General features: G+C 37.0%; 1 protein-coding gene across 2 annotated transcripts; it reads left to right on the top strand.

Annotated features, from left to right (window-relative positions):
- The first annotated feature begins 758 nt into the window (after positions 1-758).
- agfg2 (ArfGAP with FG repeats 2) lies at positions 759-17771 on the top strand. Of its 2 annotated transcripts, XM_077227708.1 has the most exons (15): positions 801-1866; positions 2018-2070; positions 2368-2461; positions 6006-6121; positions 6232-6379; positions 7590-7716; positions 7919-8023; positions 8856-8888; positions 10208-10396; positions 10523-10607; positions 10774-10820; positions 12292-12375; positions 15404-15508; positions 15701-15771; positions 15935-17771. In XM_077227708.1, exons 1-15 carry the CDS (start codon positions 1735-1737, stop codon positions 15980-15982), a joined length of 1437 nt encoding a protein of 478 aa, XP_077083823.1. In that variant the 5' UTR covers positions 801-1734; the 3' UTR covers positions 15983-17771. The 2 variants fall into 2 exon arrangements, with proteins under 2 accessions (XP_077083822.1, XP_077083823.1); XM_077227707.1 differs by lacking the exon at positions 2018-2070 and having other exon boundaries at positions 759-1866.
- The last annotated feature ends 388 nt before the right edge of the window (positions 17772-18159 follow it).

Genomic DNA, 18159 nt, shown 5'->3' with positions numbered 1-18159 from the left:
TTCACCCAAAAATGAAAATTATCCCATAATTAACTCACCCTCAAGCCATCCTAGGATTATATAACTTTCTTCTTTCAGCCTAACACAATCTGAGTTATATTTAAAAATATCCTGGCACTTCCAAGCTTTATAATGGGAGTGAATGGCACCTTAGATTTGGAAGCCCAAAAAAGCGCATCCATCCATCCATCATAAAAGTAATCCATATAACTCCAGGGAGTTAATAAAGCCTTCTGAAATGTAACCGTGCTTTTTTGTAAGAAAGATATTAATATTTATAACTTTATAAACTATAATCACTGGCTTCCGGTAACGGTGGAAGAGTGACCTCTGACCCGACGTATGACGTAGGATGTAGCAGTAGCGTAAGCTTAGGTGAGAGTAGAAGCATCGTGGTTCAAACAAATAGGGCTGGGCAACAAACTCAAGCTCCTCCGACATTTCTCTGTAAAAATTCTCGTTTTGGACTAATTCGTGACCGGTGTTCTGTTTTTCTCTATCCTCTGTGCTTCCACATTTGTCAATAAGTCATACGTCGGGTCAGAGGTCACTCAGGCCTTTACCAGAAGCCAGTGATTATAGTTTATAAAGTATATTTAAGATAGTAAGATATTTTTTAATGTAATTGTGTTTGGTTGAATGAAGAAAGTCATACACAGGATGGCTTGAGGGCTAGTAAATTATGGGATAGTTTTCATTTTTAGGTGAACTAACCCTTTGGATGTTTGGTGAGCTGCGACCTCTGCTGTTTGCTAGTTGCCACTTCATGACACGCATCGAGTGTTTTCACCATGGTTTTCACTCACAGTCACTGCAAGACCAGGAACCAGGCCAACATTACATTAGTGTAACTGCTGAGATGTCTCCGTTAATGTGATTTGACTCAAGAATGTGTCAGCAGGACGGAAGACGCACTTACTTAAAACTCGTCAAGTGTGCTATTTGTTTTAGTCGTGGTCCATGAGGAAAACTGTGTGCTTCATGCAAAGAGTTAATAAACACACGGAGGACAGCGATTTTTTCAAACGTCACAGAGGGGCGTGATAAAAAAAAGCCCCCAAAAACCTACTCGCGTCCAAGATAAAAATCTCACGTTGCTGGGTAACACTGGAAATAAATAAGCACAAAATAATGACCACGCAGCCATCACAAACAAAATATTAAGCGGATTAGTCTCGATTTATTACGCGCGCGTTATTCGCTTTCCAGAGGCATGTAGTACTCAAAGTTGCCTCCGTCCTCCTCTAGGTTTCTGTTCGCAGTCTCCCAAGAATCCCTGGAAGGATCTACGGGTGCGCAACAGCAGAGACTGCGCGGTTTGATACGGTGCGAACGGAGAGAATCAGCAGCAGACCGAATGAAAGCAATGAAAAGAATCGGATTTTCTCCGCGCCCAGAGGAGAAACCCGCAGGAATTAATAAATAAACAGGGCGGTTGTAAAACTCCCGGCCAGTCGTGACCACGAGAGACTACGCTACGCATGTAACGTTAAAGGTTCTGTTCATGTCAAAAAAATTCATCAGCGCGTGAGAAGACGACGACCAGCCGCCTAGTCGCGTTCAGTATGCGCGCGTGAAAAACACTACGGCGGCGGGGGGATTAAAGTGCAACAGTGAAAAGAAAACGGCTCCCCCATTACCATCTTGAGGACCAGGGGTGTGTGTGTTTGTGTGTGTGCGACTACAGGGCTCCAGAAGCATGTCGAACAGAAAGCACCGGGACAACCAGGAGATATGCGCGCGCAAAGTCCGCGAGCTCGCCCAGGCGGGAGTCAACAAACACTGCTTCGAGTGCAACCAACCCGGGGTGACTTACATCGACATCACCGTGGGCTGCTTCGTATGCACGTCATGCTCTGGAATGCTGTGAGTGAAAACATGCACCTGCATGCGATTATGTCAGGATTTTCATTAGTATCATTCATCAAACTCTGTAGCTACAATGCAGCGCGAGTCTGGTTGTGTTTAACGTTACATTCGAGATATTCGGTATTTACTACTACTTTGTCGTTTTCAGGCGTGTCCCAGACAGTCTTGCTCGTGTTACGTATCATTTCGTCATGATTTCAGGTTTGGCATTAATATAAGAGTGCTTTTTTGCATGTCAGCAAAGAAATTGTGTTATTTCCCCTTCAATTTGCACTTCACTTCACTTACGAACCAGTTTCCTCACCAGCACTGCTGAAAAATACGCAGCCCTCTTCCTTCACTGTTTGGTAAATTATTGCTGCAAGAGGTTTTTTTGCAGCTTACTATCGTTATCACAGCCCTGTCATATCTCGCACCATTTATCTCACACCTAATTCGAATTAAAATGAATGCGAACCCGTTGAACGTTTTATCGCTTGGGGTTTGTTTCTGTTTCAGGAGAGGGCTCAACCCACCCCATAGAGTTAAGTCGATTTCCATGACAACCTTCTCCCAACAGGAAGTGGAGTTTTTGCAAAACCACGGCAACGAGGTGAGTGGCAGGTCTACTATATAAGTGATGCTGTGAAACCACTTGCTTTTAAGGCTCTTAAGGGCCTTTCACACTGGACGCGGAATGCGCTGCGCTGGCCGCTGGGTTTAGCGTTGCCCTTCAGATACAACGCGATTTGCGCTGCGCTATGACAGAGCAAAGTAGGCGGAGTTTTCAAAAACCTTTTAAGCGGGAGTTCTATGTCAGTATAATAAGGTTAGTTATTTTGATTGTTCCTCCTTTCGGTCACCAGTTAATTATGTATCTGTCCATCGCTTTTTACACTCATCCTCTAAAAAAGTTGGGAAAATGTTTTATCTTTTTTATTAACACATTTCAAAACTATACCTCTCCCCCACGTGAGAAAATTGAACAGGTGTAACGTTAGGTGTCATGTGGACGTGCATACGTTCTATGTATAACAGTTGTATTAGACAGGTATATTAAACAGATCGTAAACTAATAAACACAGAGAATGCGAACACTCAGGCTCTCTGGCGTTCTCAGCGCGTCAAAAATTAAAGGTCCGCCCATATATTGCCTATATATATATATATATACACACACACACACACACATATATATACAGTATATACACACACACACATACATATAACGTTGAAATCAACACACGAATGATGAGCTCAGTTCTTTTTTAGAATAAAACATTTATTAAAACATTAAAGCTGACACAAAGGAACAAATTATATATATATTAAAACACACCTGACATGCCAACTTGAATGGAGATATGTCTCCATGACACAGCTTTTCTGCCGATGTCCCTATACGACCTCAAACTTGTATCATTCATAGAGCTCAGGAAATTCTGACATTGCCGTTCATCCATTTTGATTTCCGTGATTGTTTGGATGTCCCGTTTCTATTGGCCACAGTAATCGTCACAGAACGCAGCGGCAAAAGTTAAACTATTTTGAACTTTGACTGCGGCGTGCGCGTGAGCAAGTCAATGGTGCGCACCGCTGCACTTGCGCTTTGCTCGACGCAGCAACAAAACGTCTTCGCGCGGCGCAAGCCATTGAAATGAATGGGTTTCATAGCGCAGCGCATTCCGCGTCCTGTGTGAAAGGCCCTTTAGGCTGAAATTGAATTTTCTTGTGCAAAATTCTATCCCCCTTGGACCCAAAAGCTAATAAAGGGTACTCTATTTGGTGCCTGATTAAAAGGTTGCATGTTAATAATATGTATGTATCGCATTATATAATACATTATTTATATAATGTGCAAATTACAGACTTCCTTGGAAAAAAATTAGCATGGACTTTTATGCTCACCAGCCACTGTGGCTAGTGGATTTCCAACGTTATTAGCCACTCAGCATTTTCACTGGCCAAAATTTTGACATCAATACCATGGGGAAAAACTGCCACATAGATATTTTTAATATTATCTCATAATTTGGCTGCAGGTTTATTAGGCTCCTCTCACTTTAAGACCTGACACACGAATCCATTATACTGTTACACATGCGTTTTCTTTCTCAACTGTTTACATTCACGTAAAACATTACTGACTGTGTTTACGTAAATACTCACCAAGACCGGCATTTTGACATTATTTTGTGTGTATTTGACAGTTTAAGCGCAATAAGCAGCGAAAAAGAAGTCAATTTAGTGTTGAGAGACAGGTTTATGCACGCACACTTTGGGTGTGAGTACAAAATCTGCGGAAATGAGTGTAAATATGTGCAATAAGCGCAATCCCAAACCAAAATTCAAGCCCTGTAACCAAAACAGTATTCAACCAGAGCAAATTAAACGAGTGAGAAAGGAGAAGAGGGTTTGTGTGTAACTCGCTGTCGGAGATGAGAGAGAGAGAAAGCGCAGCCGAAATTGTGTATCTATTCTGCGGAAAATGATATTTTCAGATATTTCAGTATCGATATGTATCGTAAAATCAAAATTTTTTGAGAACGATACATTGCACTTAGTCTATCATTTCAGATATTTCAAAATTCAACCCGGCAAAATGGCTAGTAGGAGTGATGGGTGTTAATTTCAAGCCCTGTTCATAATAATAAAGGGTTATTTTTGAATGGAGATCAATGGGGAAACATGCTTTTTGCCATCATAATGGTAAAAATTCCTGCCCCCTGAAATAAACCGTACCCAAATCTCAAAGTAAACGTAACACAGTCCTGCTACCCATGCGAAGAGGGCATGCATAGGAGTCTTAAAGGAAAAAAGCGGGAAAAAAAGTCAGAAAGAGCACAAACAATTTTGGTTCAACATTGAAGAAGGAAAACATTAAATGATTTAAATAAAGATACAGGCCTATACATTCACTGGCCACTTTATTGGGTACACCTCAATAGTACCGGGTTGGACGCCCTTTTGCCTTCAGAGCTTGCCTTGATATATTGTTAAAATTGAATAACAGTGATAGCAAAAATAGAATACAAACAGCAATCCTTAAGAAACCATAAAGAAATATATTATATCCCATTTTACCTATCAACAGTCTTATGTGCAACATAACGTGAATTACATTAATAGAAAATACCAAATGCGTTTATTTTTGGCTGTATTTTGTGTGTGTATGTCTGTCAAAACGACCTATTCCATCTGTGGAAATGATAGACAAAGCATTTGATGGCTTCCATCATATAAAATACAAAAATCAGTTTGACCTGGTAGTGCTTTGAGAAAATGTTAGATAGTTAGATACCAAGAGATTGTGTTAAGCTGCCGTGTGGGCATAATAAAACATAATATATAGTTTTAATAAAAACAATTTTTTGGTTCGTAATATACTGCGTTTTTCCCATGAGTGTGTGACTGAACTTGCCTTTCTGGTAAGCAAATCTGAATGGGGTTCAAGTACAGACGCTGCTCTTTCACTCCCCAACCAACACACACACACTCACATTCACACCCACAATTGGCACTACAGGATTCTTGCTCATTGCAGTTGAAGCCAAATGAATGCTCTTAGGGTGGGCGCCATGCTTGTGTAACACTGGCAAAAAATTCTTCTGACTCATTCCTCCTCTCCTCTGTCAGTAAAGTGTGTTGAGTATGAGAAGGAACAGACCGGCATAGCTAATATCAATGCTAGTGATGACATTAAAGTGAATGACAAATGAAAACTACACGGCTAAATAGCCACTAATCCACAATTCACAATCTGTAACTGAGTCTGCTAATTTGCACCTAAACTCATTCGATGCTAAACTATATTAGTGTTCATGAGTCACAGTCTAATTTGTTGAAATACCTCAGACACATCCTGTACAGCACACAGTTTCCTTGTAATGCAACAAACAGCATATGTTGTTAATGTAAGCATGTTTACATTAACTATTAATGTTCAGTAATAATAAAGCTTTTAAGTTAATTGCAAACACAACCCCAAAGACGCTAAATGCTTTCTAAATAATGGAGCACAATCTCAATTTTACATTAAAATCCTTACATAACATCTCCTTTGAGAAAGTACTATATGCAATATGAAGATGAGCCGGTAACAGTAAATGAGGCTTTAAAAGGTGATTCATTTTGTTCTTGGTTTATGGGGTTGTTAGGTTGGAAGGAGGACCTGGCTCTGCACGTTTGACCCCAAAACAGACGGCTGTTTTGATGCACGTGACACACAGAAGCTGAAAGAGTTCTTGCAGGACAAGTATGAGAGGAAGAAATGGTGAGTGTGGTTTCAGTTCGGATCAAACGACATGCACTGAACCATTCTCGATGGATTGTGTATAGATGAGAGGTAAAGAATGCAATACTAGCAAGTGTCTGTTTTTCCAGGCATTTCTCTAAAAGCAAGATTCGCAGGGATGTGGAGTCCCCATGGGGCCCGGGGGTCCAGGCCGTCCCGGCTCCACACGGGCCCGCTCAGAATCAGCCTCCGCCGGGACATCCTCTGAACCCCACGGCCCGGCCCACTCGCACGCTGGTGAGGAACAAACGAGATAGAGAAACAACAAAACCATTCATGTTTATTTATTTTGTATACTGGTTTTATTAGTGTTATTATCATTCCTGCCTACGTTTTTGTTCTAGTTGTCACATAATAATAATAGTAATAACAATAAAAAAATATTTATCAGTCACATAATAATAATAATAACAATAAAAAAATATTTATCAGTCACATAATAATAATAACAATAAAAAAAATATTTATCAGTCACATAATAATAATAATTATTGTTATTTTTATTAGACTTACAGTGGTAGTAATAATAAAATCAATCCCCTAATTTCTTAATAATAATTTTTATTTGACTGATAATAGTAATAATAAAATTAATCTCTTGATGTAATTTCTTAATTATAATATTATTATTATTTGACTGATAATAGTAATAATAAAAAAACGAATTGCTTGATGTAATTTCTTAATAATAAATTATTATTATTTTTAATAACCCCTTGATGTAATTTCTCAATATTAATTATTATTATTATTATCTGACTGATAAGAGTAATAATAATACAATTAATCCCTTGATGCAATTTCTTAATAATAATAATAATTATTATTATTATTATTTGACTGAAAATAGTATTAACAATCCCTAGATTTAATTTCTTCTTCTTATTATAATATTACAAATGAAAATGACATCAAAGGATTTTAGGAGGAAAATAGAGTATAATAGGCTTAGTGTCAGTAAAGAAGTTTGAAAGCTTTAATTAATTTATTAGTACTAGTAGTATAATTATTATTACTACTATTATTATTATTAGTTGTAGTAGTATTATTAGTAGTAGCAGTAGTATAAATGAAGTAGAAGTAAAATAGAGTATACAAATAGTCCTAGTGTCAGTGAGGTTTTAAAAGTATGATTTCCCTTAAATTAACACAATTCATATTATTATTAAAATAAATGGAATAGAAAATACATTGAAAGATCTTAGAAGGAAAATCGAGTATATAAATGGGCTTAGTATCAGTGAAGAAATATTAAAGCTGTAATTTGACTTTCATGACAGTGTTATGAGTTCAGTCCTGATGAACTGCTTCAATTCAAGAGTAAAAGAGGGTTTTGGTTCAAGCTGTCTAACATGCTTTCATCTCTGATCAGAAAACCACCCCAAACATGTGTCACATCCAGGGTGGTGATCTGATTTTTAATGCGTGTGTGTGTGTATTCCCACAGTCCCAGTCCCAGTCCCAGTTGTCAATATGGGACAGAGCTCCTGCTGTCTCTCCGGCTGATAGCCGTACTGAAGTGTTCACTGCCAGACCGACTCGCTCACAGAGCTTCAGAGATCATCCCATTAAAGGTACAGCCTTCAAACACTCCGTACCTCAATCTGTTTTTCTTCTTCATTTCCTATCCCCTGCTTCTGTCTGGTCTCTCCTGAATAATAACACAGATGTACTGTACCGTGAGTCATCATTAGACTGTGATGTTATTTTTTAAATATTTAACTTTTCTCTCTTCCTCTACTGTCCTTTCTGTCTGTTTCTCTCTTTCTGTCTAAGACACATTGTTAAGTGGTGTGGAGAGACAGAGGCCAGGAATAATTTCTTCGGGAATGGGACCCCAGAATCATCCCTCCTCCTTTCCAGCCCTTCCACGTCCTTCAGGTACACACACACACACACACACACACACACACACACACACACACACACACACACACACACACACACACACAAATTGTGCCTGTCACATAAAATACATTTCTATGAAGTATAAAGTGGTGTCCAAAAGTCCACGTTGAAAACGTTTTTTGTTGTTTAATCCTCGAAATAAAGTTTTTGGATTTTGAAATATTTAAAACGAAGAAGTTTGTAAATTAGATAGGATTTACATTTAATAGTAGTATATTTAAAGGTGTACTATGGAACTTTTTTTTGTTGTTGTTCAAAATTAACAAACTTTTACTTAAATTTATCATAAAATTTTGTGCTGGGCACCGACTAATCGTGATTAATCGCATCCAAAATAAAAGTTTGTGTTTACATAATATACGTGTGTGTAGTGTGTATAATTATTTTGTATATATAAATACATACACATGCATGTATATATTTAAGAAAAATTTGTTATTTATAAAATATTTATATATAATATAAATTATGTATAAATATATATATATATGCAAATATTTCTTAAATATATACATGCATATGTGTGTATTTATATATACAAAATAATTATACACAGTACACACACACATATATTATGTAAACAAACTTTTATTTTGGATGCGATTAATCACGATTAATCGTTGCCCTGCACTATAAAATTAGCATTAAATTGTTTTTTAAAAAACAGAAGCATTTTATTTTGATTCACGAAAAGTTGGATCCCATGCTATATCTAAATTTCTGCATTTAAAAAAAAAAGATTGACTATTAAGCCATAACAGTTTCAATTTATCTCATCTTCCCTTCTTTATCTTTTATTTCACAGCAAGTAGCACTTTCAAAAACAGCTTTACTTTAGGTAAGTCGCATAAACGATGTATGAGATTGTGCACTGCAGACACTTCATCTGTACCTCAGACCATCTGGCTGAATCGCTGAGTGAGCCAGCCATGACAGGCAGAGAAAAAGTGAAATAAGATATTTAAGGAGAGACCAGTGTGTCAGAGAGAAAGAAGCAGAGGAAAAGCTTGACAGTATGCAGACTTGAACCCCCATGGAATAATGCAGTTACAATAAACCAGTGATCAAATGACAAAGCTAGACTTAATGCAAGATAAGCACTATTCAGTGTCATAGTCTTAGTTCTATTCATATGTTCGTGGCCACAGTATTATATTAGCCAATGCATCTAAATTGAAACAAGCTACAAAAACTATTTTTAAAAAACACTGAGATTATCACCTTCTGAGATGTTTGTCGCTGCAGTGGCTTCAGACGAAGCGTCTAAATACCAGCAGTGCCATGTTAAAGTCACAGAACGATACTGAATGTGTCCTGCACATGCTTCAAAGCCCCACATCACAGCTCTGCCAGGTCAAGGAGACACAATCTGCTCTTTGATAATGAAAAAGGCACAGGCTTTAAAGTAAAGGTATATTTAGAAAATCGTTGTGCTCACGCGTATCCTGTTGATGTCAAAGAATGTGTAGAATTATTTGTAGAATACACTGGAATACCAATAAAGGATATTACTACAGGAGCATGGAAAAGTATTTGATTTTAGTCATTTCCGGGGTTGGATAAGTATTTGTGTTTCTTTACTATTGCTTCTATTCTGTTTTCTAAAATATAAATACATTTAACAATAATGTATCATAGAAGCAGTGTTTTTTCAGTGCAGCCAAAGGTTTAGTCATCATTTAACACGATTAATAATGTTCAATACGCAAAATTATAACGGAATATAAATTTTCTCCCGTGTGGGCCTCTGACGCGAGTTCACGAGAGAAGATGACGCAGAAGGGTCTCGATGTAGTGTTTAAAATGGTTCTAAAGTAATTACTTGACAGAATTGTCATTTTTGGGTGAACTTTAAGCATTTGTCTATTTAAATCCAAACAGCAATTTTTTTGTGGCCTCGGCAGTGTATTTCGTATTTTGAATTAGCTTTAATTTCTGTATTTTCAGTTTACATTTTAATTGTAGTTTACATTTTAGTTATTATTTACATGCTCATATTTCTATTTAGCCTAAATTTATTTCAGTTGTAGTATATTTAGTACTTCAACTTCAGCTTTATTTCAATGAATCAAAATGATGATCTTCAGATATCAATAGCAACACTGATTGCAAAAGCATTTAGAGCGTAATCACTGACAGCCTCTCTGATTGGTTTAGGTCGCACTCTGTCAACCGGGGGTGGAGCTGCGTTCAGAGCCTTCCCTAAATCTATGAGTTTGGATTTTGGGGGTCTGAGCCACGCCCACAACACGCTCAGTTCTGTTGCTCCGCCCCCTGTCACTCAGGATAAGTATGCAGTCTTATCACAGCTTGATAAAGTTTTCACTGACAACTCACCTGTCACAGGTAGGTTATGGGTATATCTATTAAGCCAGTTGATAAAAATCTCAAAATAATATAAAACTTTGTTGTATTTCTGCTTGCATGGTTGAAATCTACATAGCTTTGACAAGCTCTTTTACACTTTTGTAGCCATAACAACAGCTCCCTCTGATGGACCCCCTCAGTATAGCACCCTCTTTGGGAACCGGCTGTCCTCAAGTTCAACGCCTGCAAGGTAAAACATAATAAATAAAAAATTATTTGAATTAGTTACACACATCAGTCCAAACTAAATAGAAATATTTTCCAACCCACATTACTGTGAACATGTTTGCTAATGGCTTTTTTTTTTGTTGCTGTTGTTGAGGTTTCCCTCAATCTCCTGTGCTCTCTTTTTTCAGCTCCCCGGGTGTTCCTGAGGTCACCTCCGGATCTCAAACGTTTGCAAGTGAGCAATTCACAGCAGTGTTTTGTAGTTTATTTAGTTAACCCATCCAGAACTGATTCTGAACTACAATAGAAATGGCTTTTGACTTGGGTTTTAAAGCAGTTATTTGAGAGTAAACATCTAATAATTCTTTTTTTTTTAATATACATTGATCCGGAATAATCCCATGTGTTTAAACAGAACCTCAACTTTCATTATACAGTAACTTGGGTAGATTACTTACAAATTGTAGTCAGTTACTGAAAATCTGCACTGACAAAAAATTTAGATAGTACGTAATCCATTACATCACAAGGTAATATAATCTGACTTCTTTTAGATTAATTACCTAACTCGTTTATCACATTTGATTTCCATAGGCTAATTTTGCACCATATTTATCAAAAAAAAGAAGAAAATATATTCCATTCTTTATCAACGACATGAAGTGCATTAAATGTTATATTACGTCAGGGTTTGTCACAGGGGGTTCGTGATGGAACTGCAGGCGGTTTGTTAGTTTAATGAAAAGCTATTAAGTAATTCATAAAAATGTACATTTTAAAATAAAAACTATCAAAATAAAACACTTAATAAAATATTAAGTGTTTACCTGCATGTCATTTGACCATTAACCAACATCAGAGAACTGTGAAATTAATTGTATTATTTATTGTTATTATTATCATTGACTCAATTTTATTAATAACCTAACTTATTAGCTTAAAATCTCAGGGCTTCATTTAAGTATATACCATATATTTGGTCAAATACATTCAGATGGCAAAATAGTTGGGCAATCCCTGCATCGCATGTAAATATGAAATGATGTGAATTTGTATGTTTTAATGTGTTTGAAAGACAAAAGCCTTCCAAAGACAGTAATACATGGTTAAATTATAATTAAAATAATAATCAATGTGTTAATCAGGAGCTGATTAGATATGCAAGATTGCAATGTTGCGAAAACACGATTTCTGTAAATGCAGTGATCAAATGCTGTTTTTTTTCTCAGTTTTCAGTGATAGTCACATGACTAGTGGCTGGTCTGTGTGTGCAATTCCACAAACCTAGAAGACTTTCTGAACTTATATAAGCAGTAGGCTTTTTTAGAAAGGAAAATTTAAAATATAACATGAATAATGAATAATTTACTGACATTGTGAGAATAACTTGTAATTATGTAATCAATAAAAAGTAACTGTAGTCTGATTTTAAAACATAATATAATCTCATTACATGTATTGGAATCTAATTACATAATCCAGATTACATGTAATCAGTGACTTCCCAGTCCCAGCACTGCTTGTGTGTGACATGCCGTATTTGGACGATCTTACAGCATGACCTCAGAAAGCCTCTGAGATGGAAACATCTGTAAATTCACAATAATTAAGTCAAAATAGGGATTTGATCCAAAGTGCAGTTCATGGTAATGAGAGACCTTCTGCAGTGTGTGACTCATAACACACTTTTTCTCTCTCTGATTCAGATTTCCCAAACCCCTTCAACTCTACAGCCGGTTGCGCCCAGTCTGTTCTGTCTCCCAGTAACCCCTTCAAAAGCACAGCCTCAGGTTAGAGATGTGTGCCCATGCCCACTTCATGCTTTAGCTTTTGGAAAACAGCAAGACTGCAATTCAGTATAATTGCATTTTTGGGGGAAAATGAGCTAGGACTAGTTTTTACCTTTTAATATATCAATAAAATACCTTTATGGACTGGGGATGTCATAAATAAGAAACTGAGTGTAAAGAACTGCATGCAACTCCGACCTAAGATTAACCAAGCCTTCTATTTGCAGTGACATGTATGGACATTTCCACACTGAAAGATACATGCAGCCAAGTCATTATTAATCTGATTGTGGGACACAAGCCCATAGTTATGTCTTGTGAAGGACACATTGTTACAATGCTATAAATCTGACAAAGTGTACTTGGCTCAAAAGGAACTTAATCCATAAATCCATGAATCTGATGATTGGATATTGCTGGAGTTCCCGTGCGGAACTATTACTTCTATAAATCAAGAGAAAACTCTTACTGGCACAAATGCTGTCAACTAGTGGAGGATCTCAAAGCCAACACAAACAGTGATGTCACCTGGGAAAAATTCAATGCAAAGAGAGTGGTTTGGTGGATTTATTTTCGGCTGAAGTCCAAGTGTTAAGAGGAAATAATACACTTTATCTTTAGCAGTCTGCACATTTATCATTTTATCATGATGTCCTGAACATTGAGTTCAATACTCTTTTCAAACCTGAAAACGGCTTTTTAAACAAAACTATCTATCTATCTATCTATCTATCTATCTATCTATCTATCTATCTATCTATCTATCTATCTATCTATCTATCTATCTATCTATGACTACATATCTATTGATCTACATATGTATATATAATATTTATAGATAGTGATAGTTTTGTTTTACTTTTACTATCTATCTATCGTATTACTTCATATCTATCGATCTACATATATATATATAGTGATAATTTTGTTTTACTTTTACTATCTATCTATCTATATATATGTCTGTCTTTCATATCTATCTATCTATCTATCCATCTGTCTGTATATGTAGATAGAAATGCAGTCAGACAAAAGATAGTTAGATCTTTAGTGATAGTTTTGTGTTTTACTTTTACTATCTATCTATCTAATCTATCTATCTATATATATATATATATATATATATATATATACAGGTCCTTCTCAAAAAATTAGCATATTGTGATAAAGTTAATTATTTTCCATAATGTAATGATAAAAATTAAACTTTCATATATTTTAGATTCATTGCACACCAACTGAAATATTTCAGGTCTTTTATTGTTTTAATATTGATGATTTTGGCACACAGCTCATGAAAACCCAAAATTCCTATCTCAAAAAATTAGCATATCATGAAAAGGTTCTCTAAACGAGCTATTAACCTAATCATCTGAATCAACTAATTACCTCTAATCACCTGCAAAAGATTCCTGAGGCTTTTAAAAACTCCCAGCCTGTTTCATTACTCAAAACCGCAATCATGGGTAAGACTGCCGACCTGACTGCTGTCCAGAAGGCCATCATTGACACCCTCAAGCAAGAGGCTAAGACAGAAAGAAATTTCTGAACAAATAGGCTGTTCCCAGAGTGCTGTATCAAGGCACCTCAGTGGGAAGTCTGTGGGAAGGAAAAAGTGTGGCAAAAACGCTGCACAACGAGAAGAGGTGACCGGACCCTGAGGAAGATTGTGGAGAAGGACCGATTCCAGACCTTGGGGGACCTGCGGAAGCAGTGGACTGAGTCTGGAGTAGAAACATCCAGAGCCACCGTGCACAGGCGTGTGCAGGAAATGGGCTACAGGTGCCGCATTCCCCAGGTCAAGCCACTTTTGAATCAGAAACAGCGGCAGAAGCGCCTGACCTGGGCTACAGAGAAGAAGCACTGGACTGTTGCTCAGTTTTGCATGTCATTCGGAAATCAAGGTGCCAGAGTCTGGAGGAAGACTGGGGAGAAGGAAATGCCAAAATGCCTGAAGTCCAGTGTCAAGTACCCACAGTCAGTGATGGTCTGGGGTGCCATGTCAGCTGCTGGTGTTGGTCCACTGTGTTTTATCAAGGGCAGGGTCAATGCAGCTAGCTATCAGGAGATTTTGGAGCACCTCATGCTTCCATCTGCTGGAAAGCTTTATGGAGATGAAGATTTCATTTTTCAGCACGACCTGGCACCTGCTCACAGTGCCAAAACCACTGGTAAATGGTTTACTGACCATGGTATTACTGTGCTCAATTGGCCTGCCAACTCTCCTGACCTGAACCCCATAGAGAATCTGTGGGATATTGTGAAGAGAAAGTTGAGACACGCAAGACCCAACACTCTGGATGAGCTTAAGGCTGCTATCGAAGCATCCTGGGCCTCCATAACACCTCAGCAGTGCCACAGGCTGATTGCCTCCATGCCACGCCGCATTGAACCAGTCATTTCTGCAAAAGGATTCCCGAACAAGTATTGACTATTGTGTGCATAACTGAACATAATTATTTGAAGGTTGACTTTTTTTTTTGTATTAAAAACACTTCTTTTATTGGTCGGATGAAATATGCTAATTTTTTGAGACAGGAATTTGGGGTTTTCATGAGCTGTATGCCAAAATCATCAGTATTAAAACAATAAAAGACCTGAAATATTTCAGTTGGTGTGCAATGAATCTAAAATATATGAAAGTTTAATTTGTATCATTACATTATGGAAAATAATGAACTTTATCACAATATGCTAATTTTTTGAGAAGGACCTGTATGTATATATATATTGTATGACTGCATACTGTATGACTGCATACTGTATATAGATAGATAGTTAAAGTAAAACACAAAGCATCACTATCTTATCTATAGATAGATAGATAGATAGATAGACATTAAAAGTAAAACAAAACAATCACTATCTATTGTCTGACTGCATTTCTATATACATATACAGATAGATAGACTGATAGATATGAAAGACAGATGGATGGATAGATAGATAGATAGATAGATAGATGTCAAAGTGAGTTTGCATGTTTGTGAAGTGCTGAACTCTATATTCATGTTTTTCTGATTGACAGATGGCGTGTCGTCCTCAGCTGTCTTTCCTCAGTCCGCCTCTTTTCCGGCATCCGTCACCCAAAGTGCTTTTTCACACCAACAGTCCAGTAACCAGGAAGCCAACGGTGAGTAAGTCTTTAAATCTGCTTAATGGCAGTGAAACCCGTTCTTTAAATAGTCCAGTAATCAATTAAATGAATCAGTAAGGAATTAGCACTAGACACTGCAGAGCGAACACTCAAGATGATGGAAGTGACATGCAGTTTTGTTGACCTGAACTGAAATTTGTGTGCTATCTTTATCCTGTTTGTTCGTAGGTTTCAACTCATTTCCTGTCCCCGAGTCCGTCCCCAAAGTCCCACGACCAATGTCTGTCAACCCTTTCACTGTAAGCATGATCCTCTTTCTATGCTATGAGTCAGTAAAACGGTGTAGTAAATAAGCGTTTGCCTATACATAATAAATGACTTTTAGACTGAATGTCAGGCTGTAAGCACACACGTATGTGTGTCTGTGCCGGGGTTAAGAGTGTTTTCCATCGCTTCTCTTAGGGGAATGTTTACCCGAGCAGAGGAGCATCACTAAACCCTTTCATCTGATCCCGAACCGGCTGTGGAGAAAGAGGAGAGCGAGTGGAGCTTGTTTACTTTGCCATACCTACAGAAAACATCCAACACTTCTGTGTGTGTGTGTCTTCACGTGTGTTTAAAGGTGTGGGTGTTTGTTTGTTTGTTTGTTAGCAGATATTGTACATGTAACTCTGTACATGCTTTGTTGTATGTGTGTGTGTGTGAGAGTGTGTGTTTGTACGTGCCCTTTTGTACCAGATGCTATACAGTAAATCAAGCTGTGTGTGTGTGTGTGTGTGTGTGTGTGTGTGTGTACATATTTGTGGGTTTTGCCTTATATCAGTGTTTCTTTTTGCTGATAATAGGAGAACTTCAGATGAAAGGTGCTTATGAGAACCATTAACACTCACACTCACACACAAACACACACTCAAGCTGAACTTCTCGTGCCAATATCGCCCTAACCTGAGTGCCCACTTCACTCGTACACTGAGGTCAACACATTTCAATAAAATAGTAGCAATTCAAGCTTCAGATCGTCTCAGTGATGCATTTTCCCCTCAGTGGCGATTTGATTTTTTTGATTCAAATGCATGTTAATAAGACGGCATATACGAAACAGGCATTTCAACACTTATGTGTCTGTGTATGTATGCCGGGCTTGTTTCTATTTATTTTGACGCTCATTTGAAGCGTTAATAAGTATTCCTGTGTGCATTGTCAGACTGCATGCGCTTCTCAAGCTGAGCCGGAAGCTGCTGAATGTACTGCAGTTTTAGTGATGAGGGGGAAAAAAACCTTTCTTGTGTGGACCAAAAATTGTCTAATATCGTCAAGTTTCCTGTATAACGTAGAGATGGTTTCTTTTGCAAAAGGATTCATAGAATGTCTTTGTATAGAGATGTATGCATCTGCATAAAGCTATCCATAATTGTTGCGTCTACGTGTATCTGATTGTCCATGTGATGCAAATCCAAATGAATTCGCTGCTTTTGAAATTTCATGCAATATCTCTTTGACAGCTATACGTTTATATTTTTCTGTAAAGATCATTATCGCATTATGAATGTACTTGCACTCTATGAACATTAGGGCTTTCAACTGGAAATTAAAATGAAAAGGATAAATTTCACCTCTCACCCTGACCTAGTCTAATTTTTATGACCGGGTGATTGCAGTCAAGATCGAAATAGCTTGTTAGTTGAAAAAGTTGAAAAATGCTTTACTTTTACCTAAATGAATGAGGACAGAAGCATTTGTGTACTTTTAAACAAGTATTTGGTGAACCATTGCAGCTTCTAAAAATATGTGCATCGCCTTTTAACATAACTTTTTGAACCTAAAATCATATCTTTTCTGTTCACGTTGTCAGATATTGCAATGGACCAGTTAGTCCACTAGATGTCACAGGGGATCCATTTTAATATGATTAAATCAAGATACAGTATTCAATAAAGAATTGTAATATTGTATTTAAGACACTATTTTAAGGTGTCATTGTTACAGTATAATTATATCTTTAAGTATTGATTAAAAACATGCACTTACTATAGGGTTAGGGTTTGGTTGAGGGTTAGTTGCATGTTATTATGCATAATTTACTGTTATTATTATGGTAAATACATGTAAGATGTGTAACAAGGACACTGTAAAATAAAGTGTTGCCTTTATTTGTTTATCTTTTTAGAATTACAATTATGATGTACAGCTGCATTATTGACATATTTATAATGTCTAGACAAACCCGTTTTTCTCCTGGTGGCAAGTAAAACCAAAAATGTTTGGCATCTTCTGAATGTATTAAAGGGTTATTACAACAGTGCTTGCTTTTGAACTCAGTCTTGTGGACAGTTGCTCTATTGTCACTCCTATTTATCCGCAATAAATTAACACAATATTTATGACGACAATGGTAACAATTAACATTTATTCCTCATATATACTTATAAAAAGTAATGTGAACTTCCACATGACTTCTTTTTATATAATTACGCATGAAGTTTATTTTCTTAATAATTTTAAGGCAATCAGGTTTCCTCACTTTTTTAAGTTAAGTCAACTGATCACTTTGTACAGTGCAATGAAACACTAATCACCGCAAGCATGAATATGAAGATTTTGTTTTAGTATTATTTAAGCATGAAGATCCACCAATAACTTGCTACAAATTCATATTTGTAGATGGATCTTTCACAATAGTGAAGCAA

The sequence above is a fragment of the Siphateles boraxobius genome, unplaced genomic scaffold, assembly GCF_051911475.1.
Source record: "Siphateles boraxobius isolate OS27281-9 unplaced genomic scaffold, OSU_SipBor_1 130, whole genome shotgun sequence".
Taxonomy (NCBI): domain Eukaryota; kingdom Metazoa; phylum Chordata; class Actinopteri; order Cypriniformes; family Leuciscidae; genus Siphateles; species Siphateles boraxobius.
This window is presented reverse-complemented; position numbering and strand designations above follow the sequence as displayed.